This window comes from Engystomops pustulosus, chromosome 5 (assembly GCF_040894005.1).
Source record: "Engystomops pustulosus chromosome 5, aEngPut4.maternal, whole genome shotgun sequence".
NCBI lineage: Eukaryota > Metazoa > Chordata > Amphibia > Anura > Leptodactylidae > Engystomops > Engystomops pustulosus.
In genome coordinates, this window is record NC_092415.1 from 197,410,525 (window position 1) to 197,432,969 (window position 22,445).

General features: G+C 41.1%; 1 protein-coding gene across 3 annotated transcripts in view; it reads left to right on the plus strand.

The window, feature by feature from the left end:
- CDK14 (cyclin dependent kinase 14) overlaps nucleotides 1-22,445 on the plus strand; it is a 317,114-nt gene that overhangs the window by 257,240 nt on the left and 37,429 nt on the right. For all 3 annotated transcript variants that reach the window (XM_072154286.1, XM_072154287.1, XM_072154289.1), the window contains one exon: nucleotides 378-518. In XM_072154286.1, coding sequence (XP_072010387.1) covers nucleotides 378-493 — 116 coding nt within the window. In that variant the 3' untranslated portion in view covers nucleotides 494-518. The remainder of the gene's footprint in view (nucleotides 1-377; nucleotides 519-22,445) is intronic.

A 22,445-nucleotide genomic window follows, 5' to 3' on the forward strand; every position in this document is an offset into this window, starting at 1 on the left:
CTAAGAGGAGAATATTAAGTTTTATATCTTACCCCAATGCTTTGCACATCGATACTGCTCATTGCTTCCCATTTAATGCTGAATATTGTACTGTTTTTGTTTCTGAGTTAAAGGGAGTTATAAAGCAGAATCCCTTGTTTTCTCAACTAAGAATTAGAGATAGAGCCTGCATAGGGGAAAACTGCTAAACACTGCAGTCATAAAATGTCCAACTCCTCCCGGACCATCTTTATACAAATCCTGATTAATTCATCAAGGTTTATCGAATAACTGAAAGTGTCCAAAGTTAATAATAACATCATTTTTGACAATTTTTATATTTTTTATTATTTTTTTATGATTTTACCTTAAAATGACTTTTTCCCTTTCTCTTGCAGTGTCTTCCATTTTTACTGTACCGAATGTGAAGTTACAGCCAGAAGCCGTGGACAGCATGAGGATGTTCGGGAAAAACAATAGTTTCAGTAAAAGTCTCTCAAACAGCAAGCACTGATGTCACGTTACGTGGCCGGATCTAGGTGGGTGCACGGCAGAATGTTCTAGAAGAAGATAAAATAAGTATCTGGACCCTTGTCTATGGATTATATATGGAATAAAGGCTTGTTTATGGTGACTCAGCCTGAGACATGGGGGGGGGGGGTAATTAACAATGAAGTTTGATAGTTTACAAACTTTTCAGCTAATGGTCGGAGCCGATGGATCGAGATATTTTGGGGGATTTATATATATAATTCTTTTTTGTTGGTTAATGTTCTAGGTCCTCGTGCTCTCCTGTTTTTAGCTTTAGGGTAAGTGCCATTGGTGCTACCAGGCACAGCATTTCCCATAAGCCACTGCCTGGGATACTGAATATTACATAGTAACAGATTGTTATATTGATACAATACTGGTGCTTTATGAGAGCCCATGAGGCCCATTTACTGTCCTCGCATCGGGGCCTGCTAATGTCTGTGTCTGATACTGGTCACTGAAGGGGTGTATTACCTATGAGGGGAGTTGAGCCTCTTGCCTCAGGCATCATCCGCTGCCTGTGGGGCAGCATCAGGTATGCAGTCAAAATGTGACACTTGAAAATAGTTTTTTTTTCACACCAGATGTCAGCATGTGTATGAGATACTGCAAGGAGAACCCACGTACTAAAAATATAACCTGATACGTTACTACTGGATGAGGTGGAGGGGGCCGTTCTTGGGCGTCAGTTTCGGATCACACGTGTCATTGTCATAGGGTTTTCCAGAGGGATATCTATAGGGACAGTAAGGGTGTCTAATGTTATGGTCAACATGAAAAATATGCAAATAAGTTTTCCAGAATTGGATAGGGAAAGCCACGCCTCTTTTAGCCACTTTGTAAGGCAGTCCCCTTAACGGTTTTAATCCAGCATCATGTCATTAGGCTTCCTGAAAGTCATGCTTGATGTTAAGGCGGCTGGCTTACAGGGTAGCTAAAAGTGGCGTTGCTTTCCTTATTCTTTCCAAAAACACTTACATATTTTTTCAGAATAACTTCTTATGTGCACATGAGCTGAACCTGTTCATTTTGGCAGAACTGTCTGACTATCTAATGTATACATGGTGGGGGGAGGGGGTCATCTATGTGTTAAAATATGATAGGAATCTACCATTGGCATTCAGGTGCTGCATGGATTTTATTGTTTGGTGGTTGCCTAGCCTCTTGTTCCAGCCAAAAAACAAGGTGGGATATATACAAACCCCAGTTGAATGTGATGGGGTTGGAGGCTGCTCCTGTGGCTGCGCTTACTGTAAGTTTTGGTGGCAAGGTGTTGGCAAGTGATGAATAGGCAGGGTTATTTTATTATTTGCTATGCCAACTCCATCATCTGCCTCCAATCCACATCGCTTGTTTATTTACATAATCTGATTCCCATTATTATACCGATGCCTTTGGATAAGAGTTCCATATTTCTTGCTTTGGATTTGCCATTATTTGTCCCTGTTAAAACAAATCTTATGGACACTCAAAAACTATTACTGTGCATGGGCTGGGCAATATTGAGGCGCTCATGTGCAGAGGTTGGGAATTGGGACACACAGCTGTGACTTTACGGGTGAACAAGGGTCAGGGAAGGTGAAAGGAGGTAAGGAGGAGGTGTACCTGCGGCGGCTGCACAAACAACCTCATTAAAGGGAACCTGTCATCAGGATCGGAAATTTTCAACTGATGACAGGTTTCAATAGCCCTTGAAATAATTTCAATTTACCTGGCTCCTTGCTAGTAACCTCCAGTGAGCTCCAGTCAACTTCTATGGACCAAGTCCTTGTCTCCTTCAGTTTTCCTCCCTCCTCCTCCACAAGCAAGTCTTGTGATTACCTTCTGTCTTCTAGTAAAGACAGGTCACCTTGTCTCCACTCTCACTGCGCATGCGTTGTTTCATTCAGCCAGTTGCTAGGCAGTGAGGCACCAGGGGTAGTGAGTAGCGTACCCGCTCAACTGCGTAGCAACTGGACAAGTGAATTGACAGAGGTGCAGTCACAGTGGAGACAAGGCGACCTGTCTTTGCCTTCTGTCGTGCGCAGGGAGTAGTAATCACCAGACTTGCTTGTTGCTGATGCGGTTTGCTTTGATGGGATTTACAGAGCTGCATCCACAGGGTTAACAGAGCTGCATCCACAGGATTTTAAAAATGTTCAATGTTACATGAATTTTTATAGTGGATTTCAAATTTGTCACTGTAGAAGGTAACAGCTGGGACCCAGGCAAGTCTGAAGATTGTCAGGGCTCATGCTTGAAAAGTATTGAAATTAGAGAAACCCCCCATAAAAAAACAAATTTGACCATCCATTAGGTATCAGAGAAGGGGGAAATGAATCACGCAATTTTTGGCACCCGGAGCAGAACACAGGGTTCTAGATATTCGGACTGTTTTTACATAATATTTGGATGAAAATAGTTTTCAGGGTGGAGGGTCACTTAAAAAAATTTTTGTAAAGAAAAATAGAAGATTCCGCTTTTCTCTGTATACAAGTAATCTGAAATCTTTCTCATGTTTCCTTCCGTACACAAATCCCTACATATACATATGTACAGAGGGGGGTTTACATACATTACTGTGATTATTTGCCAATTGGCAAAACAAATTTCACCTCCTCGGGGCGAAATAATTCTGATAAAATCATTTAAATATTTGCTTTTGGCAAATTCCAACCAAAGGGTAGAAATTTAAATATTAGAATGTGACTGAAATATTAAGTATCAGATCCGCATAAAATGTATTTCAATTACTCCAGGGCTAAAAATGGAGCAAATTGTGAGCACAGATTGTGACCTTTGTAATATTGATTTAAACTGGTGCCAAATACAGTTAATTTTGGAAACACACTTGAAATGGTCACTAACTTTTCCACTGTTTAACAAGCCTCGCATGGATCTATAGCACAGTGTAATGCAGGGCGGTGGAGTTGGAGACGGAATAAAATGGATGGACTCAGACTGTAAAAATATATAATAAATTGTTACAGCAGTATCTTCTGCATATCATAAGAATTTGGGGAAATTATGGAGTGTCCTATAAATGTCTGTACTATTCCTGATCTGAGGATTTAGGCTTTAGGTTGAGATGAATGTGGATGCACTTTTTGCTCATGCTCAGCAGTGAAGCTGCTCCCCTGCAGATCACAGTAAACGGGCACTGGGACTGCTTGCAATCATCTAGCACTGCTAGAGTGACCAGAAAATCAGGATTAAGTTAAATACTTAGCATATGTTAAGTTTCATTAAACTGTGCATAAATCAATTGTCCATGGAATATTATGTTGAGATGAATGTGACTGCACACTATGTACATGCTCAGTGGTGAAGCTCCTCCCCTACTGATCAGAGGGGAAGGAATCTTAGAGTGATCAGGAAAACTGGATTATGATTTTATTGTCCACTGTATGTTAATAATAATAATGTTCTCTCTGTATACTGCTTTATGTTTTAGTTTACTTATCCTCTGAGTTCATGTTTGTAGAGGTTAGCTGCTCATACATTATCCATAGGATCCCAGGGAAAACTGTTTTCTAAAAACTCAAATTCAGAAATATTGTACTTTTTCATGTGTATGTTACTGTAAGTATAGAAGCCTCCATATATTATCTAGCACTGCTAGACTGTGCAGCATTATGATGCGACACACGTGTGAGCTGTTCCCAGAGAGAAGTCTGATATTGAAAGTTCAACCATTCATCCAAACTGACTGTTCATCAGGCAATTCCTCCATATCCAGAAATTGTTAGACATGTTGCCCGTGTGGTTACTGTTTTGCCCCCAAGCCAAGTCAGTGTATAGAGAGAGTTTTCTATCCTTCAAATAATTAGGTCAGAAGGAGGATCGGATGGAAGCGATACTGTTTCTAGGAACAAATTCATGGACTCACTAAACAAATATTATTCACTACATTTTCGTTTTTTTTCAAAATAGTGTACTACATAATTATAATGTATTACAGCCAAAGTTCTATGGTTGTATTCCAATAAATATTTTTTATATGTTCTACCTAAACAACTTAGTTATTGTATCATTGTAGTCATTAAAAAGCCTTATTATTACTGTAAATTTATCACTTAAAGGGAACCTACCACCACGATTCTACCTATAAAGGTAGATCGGGTGGTAGGTGGATGAATGGGACGTGAGGAGAGCCCTTTTTTGGGGTAATCCTCACGTCCCAGCTAACTTTAATCCGCGGATATGCAAATTTTTTTAAGCGGCTACTGGGGCATGGAGTAGCCGGACATGAGTCTACCATCGCGGCTACTCCATGTCACAGTAGCCTCTTTCCTCCGCCTACAATGTCATCTTCGGCCGCCCTCGTCCAAATACCCGGCATTTTGCACATGCGCAGGCCTGCGGGTGCGCGGCCATAGCTCCGAGGCTGGAGCTACTGCGCATGCGGTGAACGCGTGCCGAAGATGACATGGTAGGCAGAGGAAAGAGGCTACTGGGGTGTCCGGCTACTCTGCGGATTAAAGTTTACTAAAGGATAGCCGGGACGTGAGGATTAGCCCAAAAGAGAGCTATCCACACGTCCCATTCATCCACCTACCACCCGTTCTACCTTTTATAGGTAGAATCGGGGTGGTAGGTTCCCTTTAAACATGCCCCATGTATGTAGGAATCAGAGTTAGGGAAATTGAGGAGTCCAAGGTTTGGCTTATTAACTTCACAGCCCTGGTGTAAAGAAATTAACTTTGTAGTAGAGAGAAAATGGCTTCTTTCTCCACTTACCTGGCTCCACCATTCCAATATACATAGTCCCTGAGTTACGTACAAGATAAGTTATTTAGGTTTGTTCTTAAGTTGAATTTGTATGTAAGTCGGAACTGTATACTTTATAATTGTAGATCCAGGAAAATCTTTTTTTGTCCCAGTGACAATTATCAATTAAATGTCATTACAGACACCTTACAGCTGATCATTGCAGCCTGGGGCTAAAGGAAAGCATTCAGAAAGCTTCACTAGAGGTCATAGGGGGCTGGAAGGTCCTACCTATAGATTGTTATGCGTCCATAGGCGGATCAGACTACACTACATTGTAATTGTAGTCTGTAGCCATGGAGACACATAGGAATGTTTGTTTATGCAGGGATAAATTTAAGCAAAAATCAGTTGGAAGTTTTTAGTCAAGGTTATTCAAGTGAACACTTCTTTGGAACTGTATCTACAATTGATTGCAAAACTAGACATATTTAAGTAGGAGTTAGAACTTTTTGGACAGATAGTGTGTCTTTTAGTGATTATAGCTCTGAGTTCTGTGATGATTCCTGCACTGGCTGTGAAATGTTGACCTTTAGGGTTTTTTTTCTCCGTTGTGGGTATTTATTAATGTTGAAGTCCTTGTTTGTTTTCATGTTTGTTTTGTCTGAGTTTTTTGTGTTTTTTTTTTTAAGGTGATTTATAACATGTTCTATGCACACTGTGCTACATTATTAATACCAGGACAGCAGCCAAGTCCCACTAGACGTCTTTATGCTCTACCGACATCCGATGAAGTGTCTTAACATAAAAGCGCGTTTGAGTGGAAGTGGCTGATAACCTGCCATGATATTTGGATTCACAGCGGACAGTGTAAAAATGACAATGACTGTAGCGCCGGCCGAGGAAGCTTTAAATTATTGGTTCCTCTCTATTGAAAATGATTGGGTCTACAGATTTTATTCACCACCTTTTTGTAAATTGTTTGCTAATGCATTTCCAATTCATCTTTTTGAAACTCCCATTTTAGGTCCCATACAGAACTCCAAGCCCATGGATAGACATAGTAAATGAAAAAAATATTTACTTTCAGCTACCACTAGAGGGAGCTGGAGAATTGTCTATCATAGTGTTCTTTAGCTCCCCCTAGTGGCCAGAGTTTTTAGTCAAATTTTTGTCTATGCATTGGATTTGGAGAACATGTTCAAAGCAAGTGAATGCATCTGAGATTTGATACCATAAAAATATATATAAAAAAATGTGAGGTATCTGAAAGGGAATGTAATATGTTAAAAAGTTAATCTATTTTGATCATGCAGTACTGCAGCTAGTATTATGTATTTCCCCTGGAGAGATATTCAATAATACCATTGTGTATGTTGTTACTGGAAGCAGAACTATGGATTACCGTATATTCCAGGATTTCAGCTTCCCCAAGTGCTCACACTGCTGTGCTCTTAGTACTCTGCCTTGAGCTGTTCCACAACCCCTCCCCTGTACTCTTAGTGACTGCTTGAGTATTGAAGTAGACAACTATTACAGGTTTTACACAGAGCAGAGGGGAGTAGCTGTGCAGCAGATGAATGCAGAGAGCTAAGAGCACAGCAGTGTGAGGCTCCCCCTCCCTCCTTGGAGAAGCTGCAATACTGACCCCAAATGTTGGGAATTCATCTTTATTTACATATTCTATAAAAAGAGATTATATTGTGTGAGTTATATGACGGATAAGGATCTAGCAGCCGCACCCTTACCAGGCCCAAGTGTGTCCATAGACTTCCTACCACAAGAAGGCTCCAAAATTATAGATGGCACATTCATAGGGCTCTGAAAGGTTAAGGTATGGACCTGCATGGCACATACACCCTCTACGGACCTATGAATCGTGAAGAATTACAAATATGTCTTGTATCTGTTGCTGAGAGCATGAAAAATTAAGAATATTTCCCTTTACACCCTGTTAAAAAACTATCCAGTATAAAGTTTTGAAATTAACTAGCATAGTATAGCGCCACCTGTTGCTGTAAGTATATAGTGCTGTGCACGTCCATCCACTGAGCTGTGAGCTGGACACGCCTCCGCAGTCACTACCCTCACAACCCAATTCTCTGGTCCAATAAGAATAGCTTTTGTTCCAGCTTGTCAGGGGAGGAGCCAAGTTTCTGCACTTTAATTTGTGACTGTAGACTTTTTTTTTCAGGGATGGTAACAATGAATTATACTACCACCAGCCAGTGGGGGAAGGGGGGTTGTGCATGATCAAGTGTGCAAATATTTTTTTTTTTGAAACAACATCCATCTTTGATTTGACACGCCTCCTTTTTTAGCATGCCACGCCCATTTTGTGACATGGGCTCACAACATGCTGGCTACACACCTTTTTTGGGGGGATAAAGTGCCCCTGTCACATATTTTTTAAAAAATCAGCATCAGACAAGATTTGGAGATGTTTCAACGAATCCAGGAAAAGTGGAGGTCTCCCTTTTTTTGGATGTTCTGGTAGAGTTAGTAGGAAATCCATCATGATAAACCAAGGGCACTTACCCATAGATCCAGGCACCGTGACTCTGGTAATCTTATATATGTTATCCATGGCCTCCTGCCTTCTAAAATCAACTTATGCTAATGAGCCAGAACAGCTCAGAGGTTGTTTTTTTTTTCAAGGAACTCTCCATGCTCTAGCTTCACAGGGTGTTACACTGTACAAAAGCAATTCCTTCCTCTTACTGTGTGAGATTACATAAGGCAGAGAGGATGGGGAGTGGTTGAGACAGTTTAACAACTTGTGAAGCTACAGCACAGAGGGGCTCTGGTAACGCCCCCAGAGCTCTTCTGGCTCATTAGCATAATTGTAAAAGTTGATTTTAGAAGGAAGAAGGCCATGGATAACAAATATAGGGATATCACCACAGTTGTGGTGCCTGGACCTAGGAGTAATGTCCCTGGTTTATCAGGATGAATTTCCTTTAAGGCTTTGATCAAACTTGATTTGTTTCTTTTATTAAAAACCTATAAAAGTAGCACTAGTTTTTATGATAGGCCACTACACTTTACAGAAAAGAAACGATTTCCACATTCCCTTGTGTTACTTTATGTATTATTTATTATTTTTTAAACTAAAAATTCCCTCCATGTACTATCATGTTCTTCAGTATTCTGTTGTCATGGTGTTAAAAAAAAAAAAATTCCCCTTCAAGGAAATATAGAATGTAGGAAATAAAATGTTCTCCTGTAACCTATTTACAGCTCAGATTCTTCTTCTTACTCCTCTTTTCCAGCACAAAAATAAGGCCATTTTATTTTTTTTACCGAGCCAGTATGACAAAGCAGATGTTTTTCTAGGGCGACGTTTTTATTTTTGTTTCATTTTGTAAAACACATTTTGTCTTTGTTCAACCGAAAAAAAAAACAAAAAAACCTTGCTACTAAACAGCAGAATAAATTGTGAAAATTAATTACCAAATCCATCTGCATCTCCTTAGGGATTTTACCAGAGGATCAGGATTGTATTAAGAAAGTATCTGTGTTCAGAGCACCAGTAAACAAAAAAAAAAATACACAAAACAACATATTTACAGTAGAATTAAAAAATAAAAGGAATTAAATTTAAAAAAAAGTATAAAATAATATAAATACTAATTATGTAAAGATAATATAGTAACATGATAAAAATAATAATAAGATATAATAAATAATAAAATAAGAAATAAATGACAATAATATATAAAATAATAAAAATACTAATTATGTAAAGATAATATAGTAAAATTATAAAAATAATAATAACCTTTAATAAAATAAATAATAATAAAATGAGAAATAAATGAGGATAATATATAAAATAATAATACTAATTATGTTAAGATAATATAGTAAAAAAATAAATGTAATAAAATATATTAAATAAAATAGTAATAAAATGAGAAATAATGTGTAAAAAAAAATTCAAAAAATAATAAAATATATACGGTAACATAAAATAATAAAACACTAGTAATAAATAATGCATAATAATTAAGAAATATTAATATTATTTTAATATTGAATATAATAATACAATAAAAATATATGAGATAAAGATAATAATAAAAGCTACAAAATATATAACATAAAATAATAAAAAATAAAATTATAAATTATTTAAAAAAATTAAAATAATACTATAAAAAATAAATAAAAATAAATAAAATAATAATACATAAAATTAAAAAAATATTATCAAAAATTCTAAAAAAAAACTAGTAAAAGTAATTAAAAAAAAGAAATTATGATTAAATTAATGATAATAATAAAATATTCATTCAAATAAAAACTAATGATAATCATGTCATAATAATAATAATAAGAAGAAGAAATAATAATATTGATTAATGTAAATACTAATAATAAAATTATCATCAAAACAAAAACTAATAAAAAATAAATAACTAAAAAAATAAAAAAAAAATAAAAATTTTTTTTTTAAAAAGTGTCTTTTTTCAACCGTATAAACTATGATACTATGATAATAATTTTGACGATAACATAAACGTTAAAAAAAAAAAAGCGCATCTCTGAGGTGTTAGTTGCAGGATAATCTGTGTTTGGGAAGAGATGGGTAATTACTGGCGTTGAGTCCTGTCCTAATTTTCCCAGCAGCCTTTCAGTGCCTCAGCTGCCTTGGAGACTAAAGTCTTCTCATTAGACGGAGCGGAGGCAGCTAAGCCGCTCGCCTGCTCCATATTCCCCCTTCTCTCTGGCTTTTTCCCTTTTCTATTCTGCCTTTGGGAGTGACTGTGAAGATCATTTGGCGGGATGATTGGCAGGTTAGAAGATTCGATCAGATGAGTTGTTCTTAGTGCGGGTCAGAGAGGCTAGTTAGCAGGAGCTGTCGAAAAAATGCCAGCAGCATTCGGAATGGGAAATGTCATGACTTGCAGGCAGGGGGTGCCACCTGCAACACTGAGCCCCCAGCTCATTAGCAACGCGCAGGATGCAAACCCAACTCCGGGGAGCAGGGGAGGAGAGATAATACCCAATAGGGAAAATTATTGTGAAGTGGAATTGATTTCATGTATAATTTGTTTATCACTGGAGGGAACAAACGTGCCGAGGAGCCTGGACTGTGAATGAAGCTATTTAGCATAATCTGCAGGTTGGGGGGGGCGAACGCTCAGCACAAGCCGGACCCCTCTTGTCGCAAAAAACACAGCCATGTTGTATTAATTAGTGTTGACGGTAATGCAAATGTATTATCTAGCAGGCGTAGAGGCGGCCATGCTGGAGCCAAAGAGGACGATTCCTGATACATCCGAAGGGAACGGAGCATCGCTGACTGTATGACGGGAGCAGCGCCTGAAATATAGATGATGATGTGCCCTGAGCGGCGCTGCGAGAGGACTGATATCTTCTGTATATCATGAATGTTATTAAAGGGAACCTGTCACGTTGAACATGCAGCCCAGCCTCCTGTCTGCAGGCGGTTATACAGCAAGAATAGCTATGTGCGGATTGTACAGTCATCTATCTGCAAAATGTTATAGAGCAGGGGGAGCAGTGCAGATTGTACATAGTGTCTTATCTGCAGGCAACAGGTTATAGAGCAGGAGAAGCTGAGCAGATTGTACATAGTGTCCTATCTGCAGGCAGCATGTTATAGAGCAGGAGGAGCTGAGCCGATTGTACATAGTGTCCTATCTGCAGGCAGCATGTTATAGAGCAGGAGGAGCTAAGCAGATTGTACATAGTGTCCTATCTGCAGGCAGCATGTTATAGAGCAGGAGGAGCTGAGAAGATTGTACATAGTGTGCTATCTGCAGGCAGCATGTTATAGAGCAGGAGGAGCTGAGAAGATTGTACATAGTTTCCTATCTGCAGGCAGCATGTTATAGAGCAGGAGGAGCTGAGCAGATTGTATATTGTGTCCTATCTGCAGGGAGCATGTTATAGAGCAGGAGGAGCTGAGCAGATTGTATATTGTGTCCTATCTGCAGGCAGCATGTTATAGAGCAGAAGGAGCCGAGCAGATTGTACATAGTATTCTATCTGCAGGCAACAGGTTATAGAGCAGGAGAAGCTGAGAAGATTGTACATAGTGTCCTATCTGCAGGCAGCATGTTATAGAGCAGGAGGAGCTGAGCAGATTGTACATAGTGTCCTATCTGCAGGCAGCATGTTATAGAGCAGGAGAAGCTGAGCAGATTGTACATAGAGTCCTATCTGCAGGCAGCATGTTATAGAGTAGAAAGAGCTTAGCAGGTTGTAACATTTACTCAGTTCCTCTGGTCCCCTTAAAGGAAATCTACCATCGAAATCCATCCTGATAAACCAGGGACACTACTCATAGATCCAGGCACCGGGACTGTGGTAATCTTCTTATATCTGTTATCCATGGCCTCATTCTATCTAAAACCTACTTTGATGATTATGCTAATGAGCTGGGAGGGCTCTAGAGGGGTGTTACCAGAACCCCTCCATGCTGTAGCTTCACAGTCTGTTGCACTCCTCCTCTCCCCGTGCTCCCTCAGCACTTGCCCCTGCCTGTGCCTGCTGGTAGGGGGGAAGTGCTCTTGATATAGTCTGGGGTGGTGTTGCCTATAGTGCACACCAGGCTTTGAGGCCTTTGATTAGATGCAACGTGTGAGACTGGATTTATATGGGGAACCCGGGAGAAGCAGAATGACCCCTTACTCTGCCAATCACAGTTGAGGCATCACATTTATATGGGCCCCTATGAAATAACTTCACTTGGGGCCCCATTATTGCCAAGTTTCCTACGTATTTGCAGGGGAATAAATCTTCAGCTTTTCTCAGCGTTCATGAATATAAGATGTGCGGGGAATATGTCTCGGTAAGACAGGCAGCCGAACCTTAAATTCCGAGGAGTGGGGGGCATACAGGACCCCACATCCTTCATTATTTTTGTTACCGTTCCGCACTTGTGTTTAATTGAAAGGCGCCATGACTGGTGTTTTGACATTCTTATCTGTTAGTACCAGGCTAGATCCCGTCAGGGCGAGCGCCTCAATCGAGCCGCCACGTTCTTGGCTCTCGCAGAATCCTGCATCTGGTTTGGAAGCGTTCCTCTTTTCAGCCAAGAAACCGGCAGCTTCCCTACTGAGCGGAGATGAAGGCCGGGTCACCTCTCTGGCAAGAAGTCGCCGTATAACAATCTATAATTGGTTGTAAAGTTTTACATCAACACTTATCTTGCTGCTGAACATCGCTAAGCACTGCTACAGATGGAGAATTTCCACCCAGATGGGGGGGGGGGGATTTGGACAATTTTCAAACAAAGTTTTGCTACATTATGTAAGTTTTTTTAAGGAAATTCCCAACTAAAGTGCAAAAGTTTTACACAATTTAGTTGTAGACTGTGATTGGGATCGTAAATCGTAAGTTGTCATTCAGTGTCGGACTGGCCCACCAGAGCATCAGAGGATCCTCCGGTGGGCCCCAGGTTCTAACACTTTATAATGGCCCCCAAAGATTTACATTTGGAAGTTAATGGAGTAATCATTGGATTTTATGATCTATTTTATATAGGATGATACCGATATTATAGATTATTAGATCTTTTTGATGGCACATCCTACATGATATAATTTTTTGCATGGTATCTTATGGTTGAAGGGCGGGTCCTGCAGATCCCCGCCTCTGGTAGGCCCAACACATGCCAGTCCAACACTGTTGTCAGTAGAAGCAGGGCTGTGAAAAAATGGATTTTTGTGTTCCCGAATTTAAGCATCCTCAATAGCATTGGTGGCACTTCCTCACACTGTTATGCTCTTGGCTCTCTGCAGTGACCACAGCCCCTCCCATCTTCTTTGATTGACTGCCGTAGTATCGAACCAGAAGTCTGTTACAATTTTATTCATAGTAAAGGGCAGGGTCTGTGAGCAACTCAGAGAGTGAAGAGCAAAGCAGTGTGAGGACATGTCCGATCCGAAGTGCAAATTTTGGGTCAGTGCCAAACTTTGCAGGTTCGTTGAACAACATTGGAGGTTCTACCGGTGGGGGTTCTGGTCGAAGTACCGAACCAGGACCCAAACAAGATTTTTTTTTCAAGTTTGGCGGAACTTTACTGGTTCCACTCATCACTAGTCTCCGGTTTTCTGTTTCGGTTAAGCACTACCACACAAGAACAACCTATTATAACCAGTAGGATTTTGTGGCCAGGTCATCCAGAACAATAGACACTCTGCATGACTGCTTCTACAAGAATCCACTAAAAATGTACTGTTTACTCCCTACTCCTAATCACTACTTCCAACTCCACAGGAAAGGCTAGTAGAGGCTGCACAACCAATCACTGAAGGGGGCTGGTCTTCAATCCAGCCATTGATTGGCTGAGTGACCTCTCCTAGCTCATCCTGTGATGTTGGGAGAAGCCACCTATTGCATCAGTATGTATCAGCCCCTTTAACTCACAGTCGGGGCAATTAGAAAAGAGTTTCCTAGACCAGAGAATCCCTTTAAGTCACTGAATACATTCATCCAATGAATCTCTAAGTGATGACAAGTCTATAATTTACTTAACATTCAGACATTACTAGACGACAAGAAGGTTGTACGCGGGGTTGTTTGCCGCTTTGCATTAATCACGTTTCATATCTAGTTATTTTTATTAAAAAGGAAGAAAATCATTAAATCTTCAGCTCTAATGATAAAAAAACATCATTCCTCCAAGGCCACAGATAAACCTTCTCCCCTGTGCACACAATATTATTCTCTTTTATCATATCCTTCTACTTCTAAGGTTTGCTTTTCTCCTAGGTCACCTTGTGTAGAAGTAAAATATTCAATAGTCTGGTAATGATGATAGCGAGGAAGAGCCAAGAGTATTCCAACCTCCACTGACACCTCCACTCATCATGGAGGGAGGGGGGCTACACATTGACTTCAGAATATTATGCCAGCAGGAGGCCCCTGAGCTCTTAATGGTATATATATATCTCCTCAGAGTTATCACATACAATCTGTGTACTGGCTGAACCAATGCAACTAAAAGCAGATCTGCAGTAACCTGGTCTCACCACTACACAGAAAATGGCACTGTTTGCTTCCTGTTCCATTCTGAGTTTAACAGCTGAGCTATTAGGGATACTAACTATTGCAATTGACATTGAATATAGTAGTGAGTGAAGCTCTGGAGTATAATACAGGATGTAACTCAGGGTCAGTACAGGATAAGTAATGTCATGTATGTACAAAGTGACTGCACCAGCAGCAGAATAGTGAGTGCAGCTCTGGAGTATAATACAGGATGTAACTCAGGATCAGTACAGGATAAGTAATGTCATGTATGTACACAGTGACTGCACCAGCAGCAGAATAGTGAGTGCAGCTCTGGAGTATAATAAAGGACGTAACTCAGGATCAGTACAGGATAAGTAATGTCATGTATGTACACAGTGACTGCACCAGCAGCAGAATAGTGAGTGCAGCTCTGGAGTATAATACAGGATGTAACTCAGGATCAGTACAGGATAAGTAATGTCATGTATGTACACAGTGACTGCACCAGCAGCAGAATAGTGAGTGCAGCTCTGGAGTATAATACAGGATGTAACTCAGGATCAGTACAGGATAAGTAATGTCATGTATGTACACAGTGACTGCACCAGCAGCAGAATAGTGAGTGCAGCTCTGGAGTATAATACAGGATGTAACTCAGGATCAGTACAGGATAAGTAATGTCATGGATGTACACAGTGACTGCACCAGCAGCAGAATAGTGAGTGCAGCTCTGGAGTATAATACAGGATGTAACTCAGGATCAGTACAGGATAAGTAATGTCATGGATGTACACAGTGACTGCACAAGCAGCAGAATAGTGAGTGCAGCTCTGGAGTATAATACAGGATGTAACTCAGGATCAGTACAGGATAAGTAATGTCATGTATGTACACAGTGACTGCACCAGCAGCAGAATAGTGAGTGCAGCTCTGGAGTATAATACAGGATGTAACTCAGGATCAGTGCAGGATAAGTAATGTCATGGATGTACACAGTGACTGCACCAGCAGCAGAATAGTGAGTGCAGCTCTGGAGTATAATAAAGGATGTAACTCAGGATCAGTACAGGATAAGTAATGTCATGGATGTACACAGTGACTGCACCAGCAGCAGAATAGTGAGTGCAGCTCTGGAGTATAATACAGGATGTAACTCAGGATCAGTACAGGATAAGTAATGTCATGGATGTACACAGTGACTGCACCAGCAGCAGAATAGTGAGTGCAGCTCTGGAGTATAATAAAGGATGTAACTGAGGATCAGTGCAAGATATTTTTTTTTGTTTTGCAAGTGTTGTACATTTTAGCATAATGAGACCATCTAATCTATATTAATTGTGCAGGGGATGACAGGATGTCTTACTATGGATAGTATATGTCCACGTGGCAGTATATATGTATATACAGTATATAATCTTGCAGGTTTCTGACTTACAATTTACTTGAAACCTTATAAATGTTCCTGAGACGTCTAGAAGTGCTCAGGGGCTCAGGTCATAGAGAACATTTTAGAATGAAAACTTACATTAACCACCAGAGCCGCGCATTACTGAAGAATTTCGAGTTAGTTAAGAGAGCGCTATGGCCCAAAGGCTGGAATACAGCAGATTAAACCTCACTAAAATCATCGGGGATTTTTTTTTTTCTATGTGAAGATTTTATTTTTCGTTTTTTTTTTCCCATGCACAAAATTCAAGGGATGATTGTTGATGCCTGAAGTCTGGAGCAGGATTTGGAAGATATACATTTTTTAGCAGCCGCTAGATGATCAAATGTTTGTATTTGGGGAGAAAAATAATAATGGGGGTCACATGAGGTTACATCGAAACTATTTGACTTCATGAGTATTGTCACCCTGTCCATCATCAGGGGCAGAGTCCAGTGGACCATCAACAATTGTTTGGTCCTTCTTGCTCGATTCTATTATACACAAGTTCATGATGTTTCTTCCTTAAGGGGGTTGTCCAGAACCTCAGCTCTCTTCCGTCCGGTCTAGATTGGTGCATCCCTTTAATGCCAGTCTGGTGGTATATACAGAAAAGGTATTCAAAATAAAATAACTGCTGCACCATCCAAGGTGGTTATGGACAATATTCCTGGTAATGGTCTCCTACAATAAACACTTGTGCCCCACTGAAGGAGTCAAGGTCTCCTCAAGGTTCATGGCCATCTGCAGTATTATTCAGGCTGGTTGTGGACAATATTACTGCTGGTGTTCTTCTACAATAAACATTTGTGCCCCATTGGAGGAATCAAGGTTTCCTCAAGGTTCATGGCCATCTGCTGCACCATCCAAGGTGGTTATGGACAATATTCCTGGTAATGGTCTCCTACAATAAACACTTGTGCCCCATTGGAGGAGTCAAGGTCTCCTCAAGGTTCATGGCCATCTGAAGTATTATTCAGGCTGGTTGTGGACAATATTCCTGGTGGTGTTCTTCTACAATAAACACTTGTGCCCCATTGGAGGAATCAAGGTCTCCTCAAGGTTCATGGCCATCTGCTGCACCATCCAAGGTGGTTATGGACAATATTCCTGGTAATGGTCTCCTACAATAAACACTTGTGCCCCATTGGAGGAGTCAAGGTCTCCTCAAGGTTCATGGCCATCTGCAGTATTATTCAGGCTGGTTGTGGACAATATTCCTGGTGGTGTTCTCCTACAATAAACACTTGTGCCCCACTGAAGGAGTCAAGGTCTCCTCAAGGTTCATGGCCATCTGTTGCACCATCCATGTTGGTTATAGATAATATTCCTGGTAATGGTCTCCTACAATAAACACTTGTGCCTTATTGGAGAAGTCAAGGTTTTCTCAAGGTTCATGGCCATCTTCTACACCATGTAAAGTTTTCCCCCTGACCCATAGACCCGCCTAAAACAATAGACCAGTTATCAAAGGGTAATTTTTTTTACAGATTTTGCATTGAGGACCAGGGAACTTCAAATGACAGGGGTTGTCTTAGATAAATAATTTAAAGCAGTAAGTTTAAAGGAAATCTACCCTCAAAATCCATCATGATAAACCAGGGGCACTTACCCATAGATCCAGACACCATGACTGTGATAATCTTCTTATATTTGTTATATACGGTCTCCTTCCTTCTAAAATAAACTCCTTTTATTATGCTAATGAGTCAGAAAGGCTCTGAGGGTGCTACCAGAGCCCCTCCGTGCTGTAGCTATTGTGCAGTTGCGCTTGCCACCTCTAAGTTCTGAAACTTAAAGAGGATGGGGGAAGTGCTCCCTTACATTGTAACAGCCTGTGGAGCTACAACACATAGTGGCTCTAGTAAGTCCCCAGAGCCCTTTTGACTCATTAGCATAATTTTAAAAGTTGATTTTAGAAGGAAGGGGGCCATTTTCCAGGAATATTATCCATTACCAGTCCCGGATGGTGATGGCCTCTTCTGGCGTGTTTAGGGAGGTGGTTGGGTAATTTGCATGTTGGATATTTTAATTTGAGTGACTTTCCCTTTCCCCACAGACACAGGACCATTTAGCAGTTGTCCTTTGAACATTTGACATATTTGTTCTATTGTTGGGACACTTGATCCCGGTTTCCATTCCGTTCCTTTGCCCCTAACGTTACTAAGGAGGAGGCAAGCGAGGGAATAAAAACACGACAAGAAAGGGAGAAGGGAGCGGGAATAGAGCCCCGGAATGAATGCCTCAGTTGTTGCCTTTTAGTACAATTACCAGACCTTTGGGGATATGCAGGGAATAGTTAATTATGACTAAATGAGTTCCTTTAAGTGGAGAGGAAAGCTCCGAACTCCGAGTGTCACAGCTATAAAGGGGAGTGAATTGGGGGCCGTCTCTGCTGTCATTCCGGTGGGATGGTCGACTTGATTGCAATAGACATTGAAATGATCGCTGGCTGGTTCTGAGATGTTCCTGACAAGCCAGGGACGTCCCACGTTACCATACTTGCCTTTTAAGTTCTGAAGCAAAAGTGTTTGTACAAAAATGTTGGATTTTGTTTCAATTTTGAAAAATAAATGTGGAAATTTTTTTTAACCACCGCAGCAATGAAATGACACGCAGACTTTTTGATTTTTATAGACACGCAGACTTTGAGTTTTATAGACGAATGTCTGTAAATGTTGTTGATAAAATATATAAAATAATTTTAAAAATATTAATGCATAAAAAAACAAAAGCCTAAAATGAGTCAGAAATGCAAAAACATTTGCAAGAATCACACATGATATGGACATAGTTTTGAAGTTGTAAAAAAGCACATGGAATATTGGGTACATTTTTGGGCACCAGTGTATAAGTTGTAGTGGAGTTGAACTGGAGTGCATAGTTGAACTGGATATAGGGCAAGAAGGCAAGGGCCTTGGAGAGGGGGCAAGAAGGCAAGGGCCTTGGAGAGGGGGCAAGAAGGCAAGGGCCTTGGAGAGGGGGCAAGAAGACAAGGGCCTTGGAGAGGGTGCAAAAAGACAAGGGCCTTGGAGAGGGGGCAAGAAGGCAAGGGCCTTGGAGAGGGGGCAAGAAGGCAAGGGCCTTGGAGAGGGGGCAAGAAGGCAAGTGCCTTGGTGAGGGGGCAAGAAGGCAAGTGCCTTGGAGAGGGGACAAGAAGGCAAGGGCCTTGGAGAGGGGGCAAGAAGGCAAGGGCCTTGGAGAGGGAGCTAGAAGGCAAGGGCCTTGGAGAGGGTGCAAGAAGACAAGGGCCTTGGAGAGGGTGCAAGAAGACAAGGGCCTTGGAGAGGGTGCAAGAAGTGAATGGCCATGGAGAAGGTGCAAGAAGACAAGCGCCTTGGAGAGGGTGCAAGAAAACAAGGGCCTTGGCAAGGGTTGAAGAAGACAAAGGCCTTGGAGAGGGTAAAAGAAGCAAGGACCTTGGAGACAGAGCAAGAAGACAAGTACCTTGGAGAGGATGCAAGTAGATAATGACCTTGGAGTGGGTGCAAGAAAACAATGACCTTGTAGAAGTTGCAAGAAAACAAAGGCCTTGGAGAGGGTGCAATAAGACAAGGACCTTGAAGTGGATGCAAGAAGACAAGGACCTTGAAGTGGATGCAAGAAGACAAGGACCTTGGAGTGGGTGCAAAAAGACAAGGACCTTGGAGTGGGTGCAAAAAGACAATGGCCTTGGAGAGTGTGCAAAAAGACACTGGCCTTGGAGAGGGTACAAAACGACAATGGTCTTGCAGAGGGTGCAAAAAGACAATGGCCTTGGAGAGGGTGCAAAAAGACAATGGCCTTGGAGAGTGTGCAAAAAGACACTGGCCTTGGAGAGGGTACAAAACGACAATGGTCTTGCAGAGGGTGCAAAAAGACAATGGCCTTGAAGAGGGTGCAAGCAGATAATGACCTTGAAGAGGGTGCAAGAAGACCAGGGACTTGAGGAGGAAGCAAGAAGACAATGGCCTTGGAGAGGGTGCCAAAAGACAAAATAACAACCTCTAGACCTTGGAGAGATATGTACCACTATCATCACAGACAGGATTATTTGTTGTTAAAGCTCTTAGTCCTTAGAATTCTCCGCCACACGATCTTGTTATAGTTAATACATTGTACAAGAGGGGCCTATGGAATGCCGTGATTGGTCTGTTAAAGGGTCAGTCCATGTACACACAACCTAGGTGGCCAATCATTCAGGCTCCGAGGAGGCAACTGTCTACCATGGAAAGGCGCCAAAGCTGTAAGGTTCTTGGTTCACTAATGTTCTTACATAATTGGGTAAATTTTATAATTTCACCTGTTCCACCTGCCATGTCCTGATTACTGTGACTTAAAGGATTCTGCGTGCCCTGACCTTGGCCTATTATCTGACCTAGTCCTTGCTTGTTCCATGAGTGTCACACATTGATGTACCTCAATGCATCTGGGTCAACCATCGCAGACCAAGCAACAAGGGAATAACAGAGAATTTGATCACACCTAGGCCCCACCAGGTCCCCAAGGGGCCCATAAGAGCCATCTTCTGGTAACAATTTATAATATGGTTCAAATTACACCTGTGGCTAGTGGCTTGGTGGAAGCCTGCTTTGAAGTCCAAAATACAGTTCAAGGGTTAAAGGTGACAAGGTCCTCATGGGCAGCCCCAAGACAAATCATTTGTCATTACAGGGAATCAGACTCTTCCTTAGTGCCATATGATAAGGATCATAATATGTATGACCACCTTGTAATATGACGACTCTATATGTTATATCAGGGTAGACATAGGTCTACTCTAGGTCTATTATTAGGTCTACTCTAGGTCTACTATTAGGTCTATGCAAATTTTAATGATCCCTATTGATTTATATTAAAAAAAAAAGTAAAAATATTCCAACCTCAACATCAAACATGGGGCCTGAAAGAAGCTTTTCATACCGGCAAGACGTTCCCAGTGGCTGTTTGGTTTCGCCTTTCACTCGGAGACGTATGGTTGTGCCGGGAGCCATTTTCATGACAATGGCTGACCACTCCGGTAAACTTGTAATGAATCTGGAAGAGCTTTTCTTTCAATGAAATAAAACACATTTCTTTTCTAAATAAATTGCTTTAATGTCTGTACGAATAATAGCCCCTCTCAATGTGGGTGAGATATATAACTCTGCTGCCTCCATAGGGGGGGGGGTGAGATATATAACTCTGCTGCCTCCATAGTGGGGGGGGGGGGGGACGAGGCCGATCCGGCAATACAAAGAACTTTTTTTATCCTCTCATTGGATTCTGTTGCTTTATACTTTTGCCGCCATTTCTAGTTTATTATTGTTTTTTTCTCCTTATTTTATTTTCTTAATTACCTACCATCAAAATCCATCCTGATAAACCAGGGACATTACTCATAGATCCAGGCACCGGGACTGGGATAATCTTCTTTTATTTGTTATCCATGACCTCCTTCCTTCTAAAATCAACTTTGAAAATTATGGTAATGAGTCAGAAGGACTATGGGGGTGTTAACAGAGCCCCTGAGTGCTACAGCTTCACTGGCTGTAACACTGTCTCCCCTGTTCCCTCAGCACTTCCTCTGCCTCATTTAATCTCACATAGCAAGGGGGGAAGGGGGAGCGCTCCTTGCACAAATTAACAGCCTGGATGGTAACACCCCCAAGAGCCCTTCAGGCTCTTTAGCATAATTTTAAAAGTTAATTTTAGAAGGAAGGAGGCCATGTATAACAGATATAAGAAGATTACCACAGTCCCGGTGCCTGGATCTATGAGTAATGTCCCTGGTTTATCACAATGGTGTAGATTTCCTTTAAAAATAATTCTATTGAGTCTTTCAGCAATTATGCTAGAATTTGAAAATATATCTGTCAGCTTTTAATAGAATCTCCTTAAAGGTGATGGCCTGGACACCCTGCTGGCACTGATCAACTATTCAGAACACAAGGGCACACAGCAGACTGTTGGGCCCCATTGAATATAAATTGGGGGCCGTGTCTGAAGTTGGGGCTAGCGACCACCACAAGGTCACATACACAATTAATCCTGGCTCAATAGGGCAGATTTACTTACCCGGTCCTGTCGCGATCCCGCGGTGCTGTCTGACGAGGATTGGGGTCCAGCGCGATTAACTAAGGTCATGCGCCCAAGTTCTTTCATCCTGTCCCCATCATTTAACTTTTTTTTTTTTTTAAATAAATTTCGGGAAATTATGAATTGTCAGTGACAGAAGGAAACAAAGATGGGTCCTCCAATCTAGACAAATTAATTTAACTAGAAAGATCCTCTAACCTAATGATAGAGTTTTTGGGTGAATTCAACCCTCTAACCTCGTCATAGAGTTTCTTGGTGAATTCAGTCGTCTTCCGAGTTCAATTTCCCTCTAGCACCTCTACAGGCAGAATAAGGTATTGCACCCTTCTCCTTAAAATCAATAGGATGTAGAATGTGTTCAGTCCTCCAAAGAAAGAGACACACTCTCTTTTTTGGGAGGATTGAGTTGACGGCAGGATAGTGGGGGTCGCTTGGAGTTACAGGTACATATTGAGGGACCTTTCCACTACTTGTAACCTGACTTATCTGAAAAGCCGGGAAGACAATTAGCACTTTAAGAAAAGTCTAACTCTCTGGATAATTGAAGTAATTAAATCTTAACCAACGCGAACACCAGTCCACCGTTACTCCGAAGACGGTTAATTACGTAGAGCGGCCAGATGAAGACCCGCTCGGTGGAATAGGGGAAGGAAAAGCTGGGTTTTTTCTCTCCCCCGTATTCATCTTTTGATAAGCTTTAATTAAAACTGTCTTCGCATTGTCCCGACGATGAATGTGCTTGTTTTTTTTTTTTTCAGTGAAAGCCAAATCA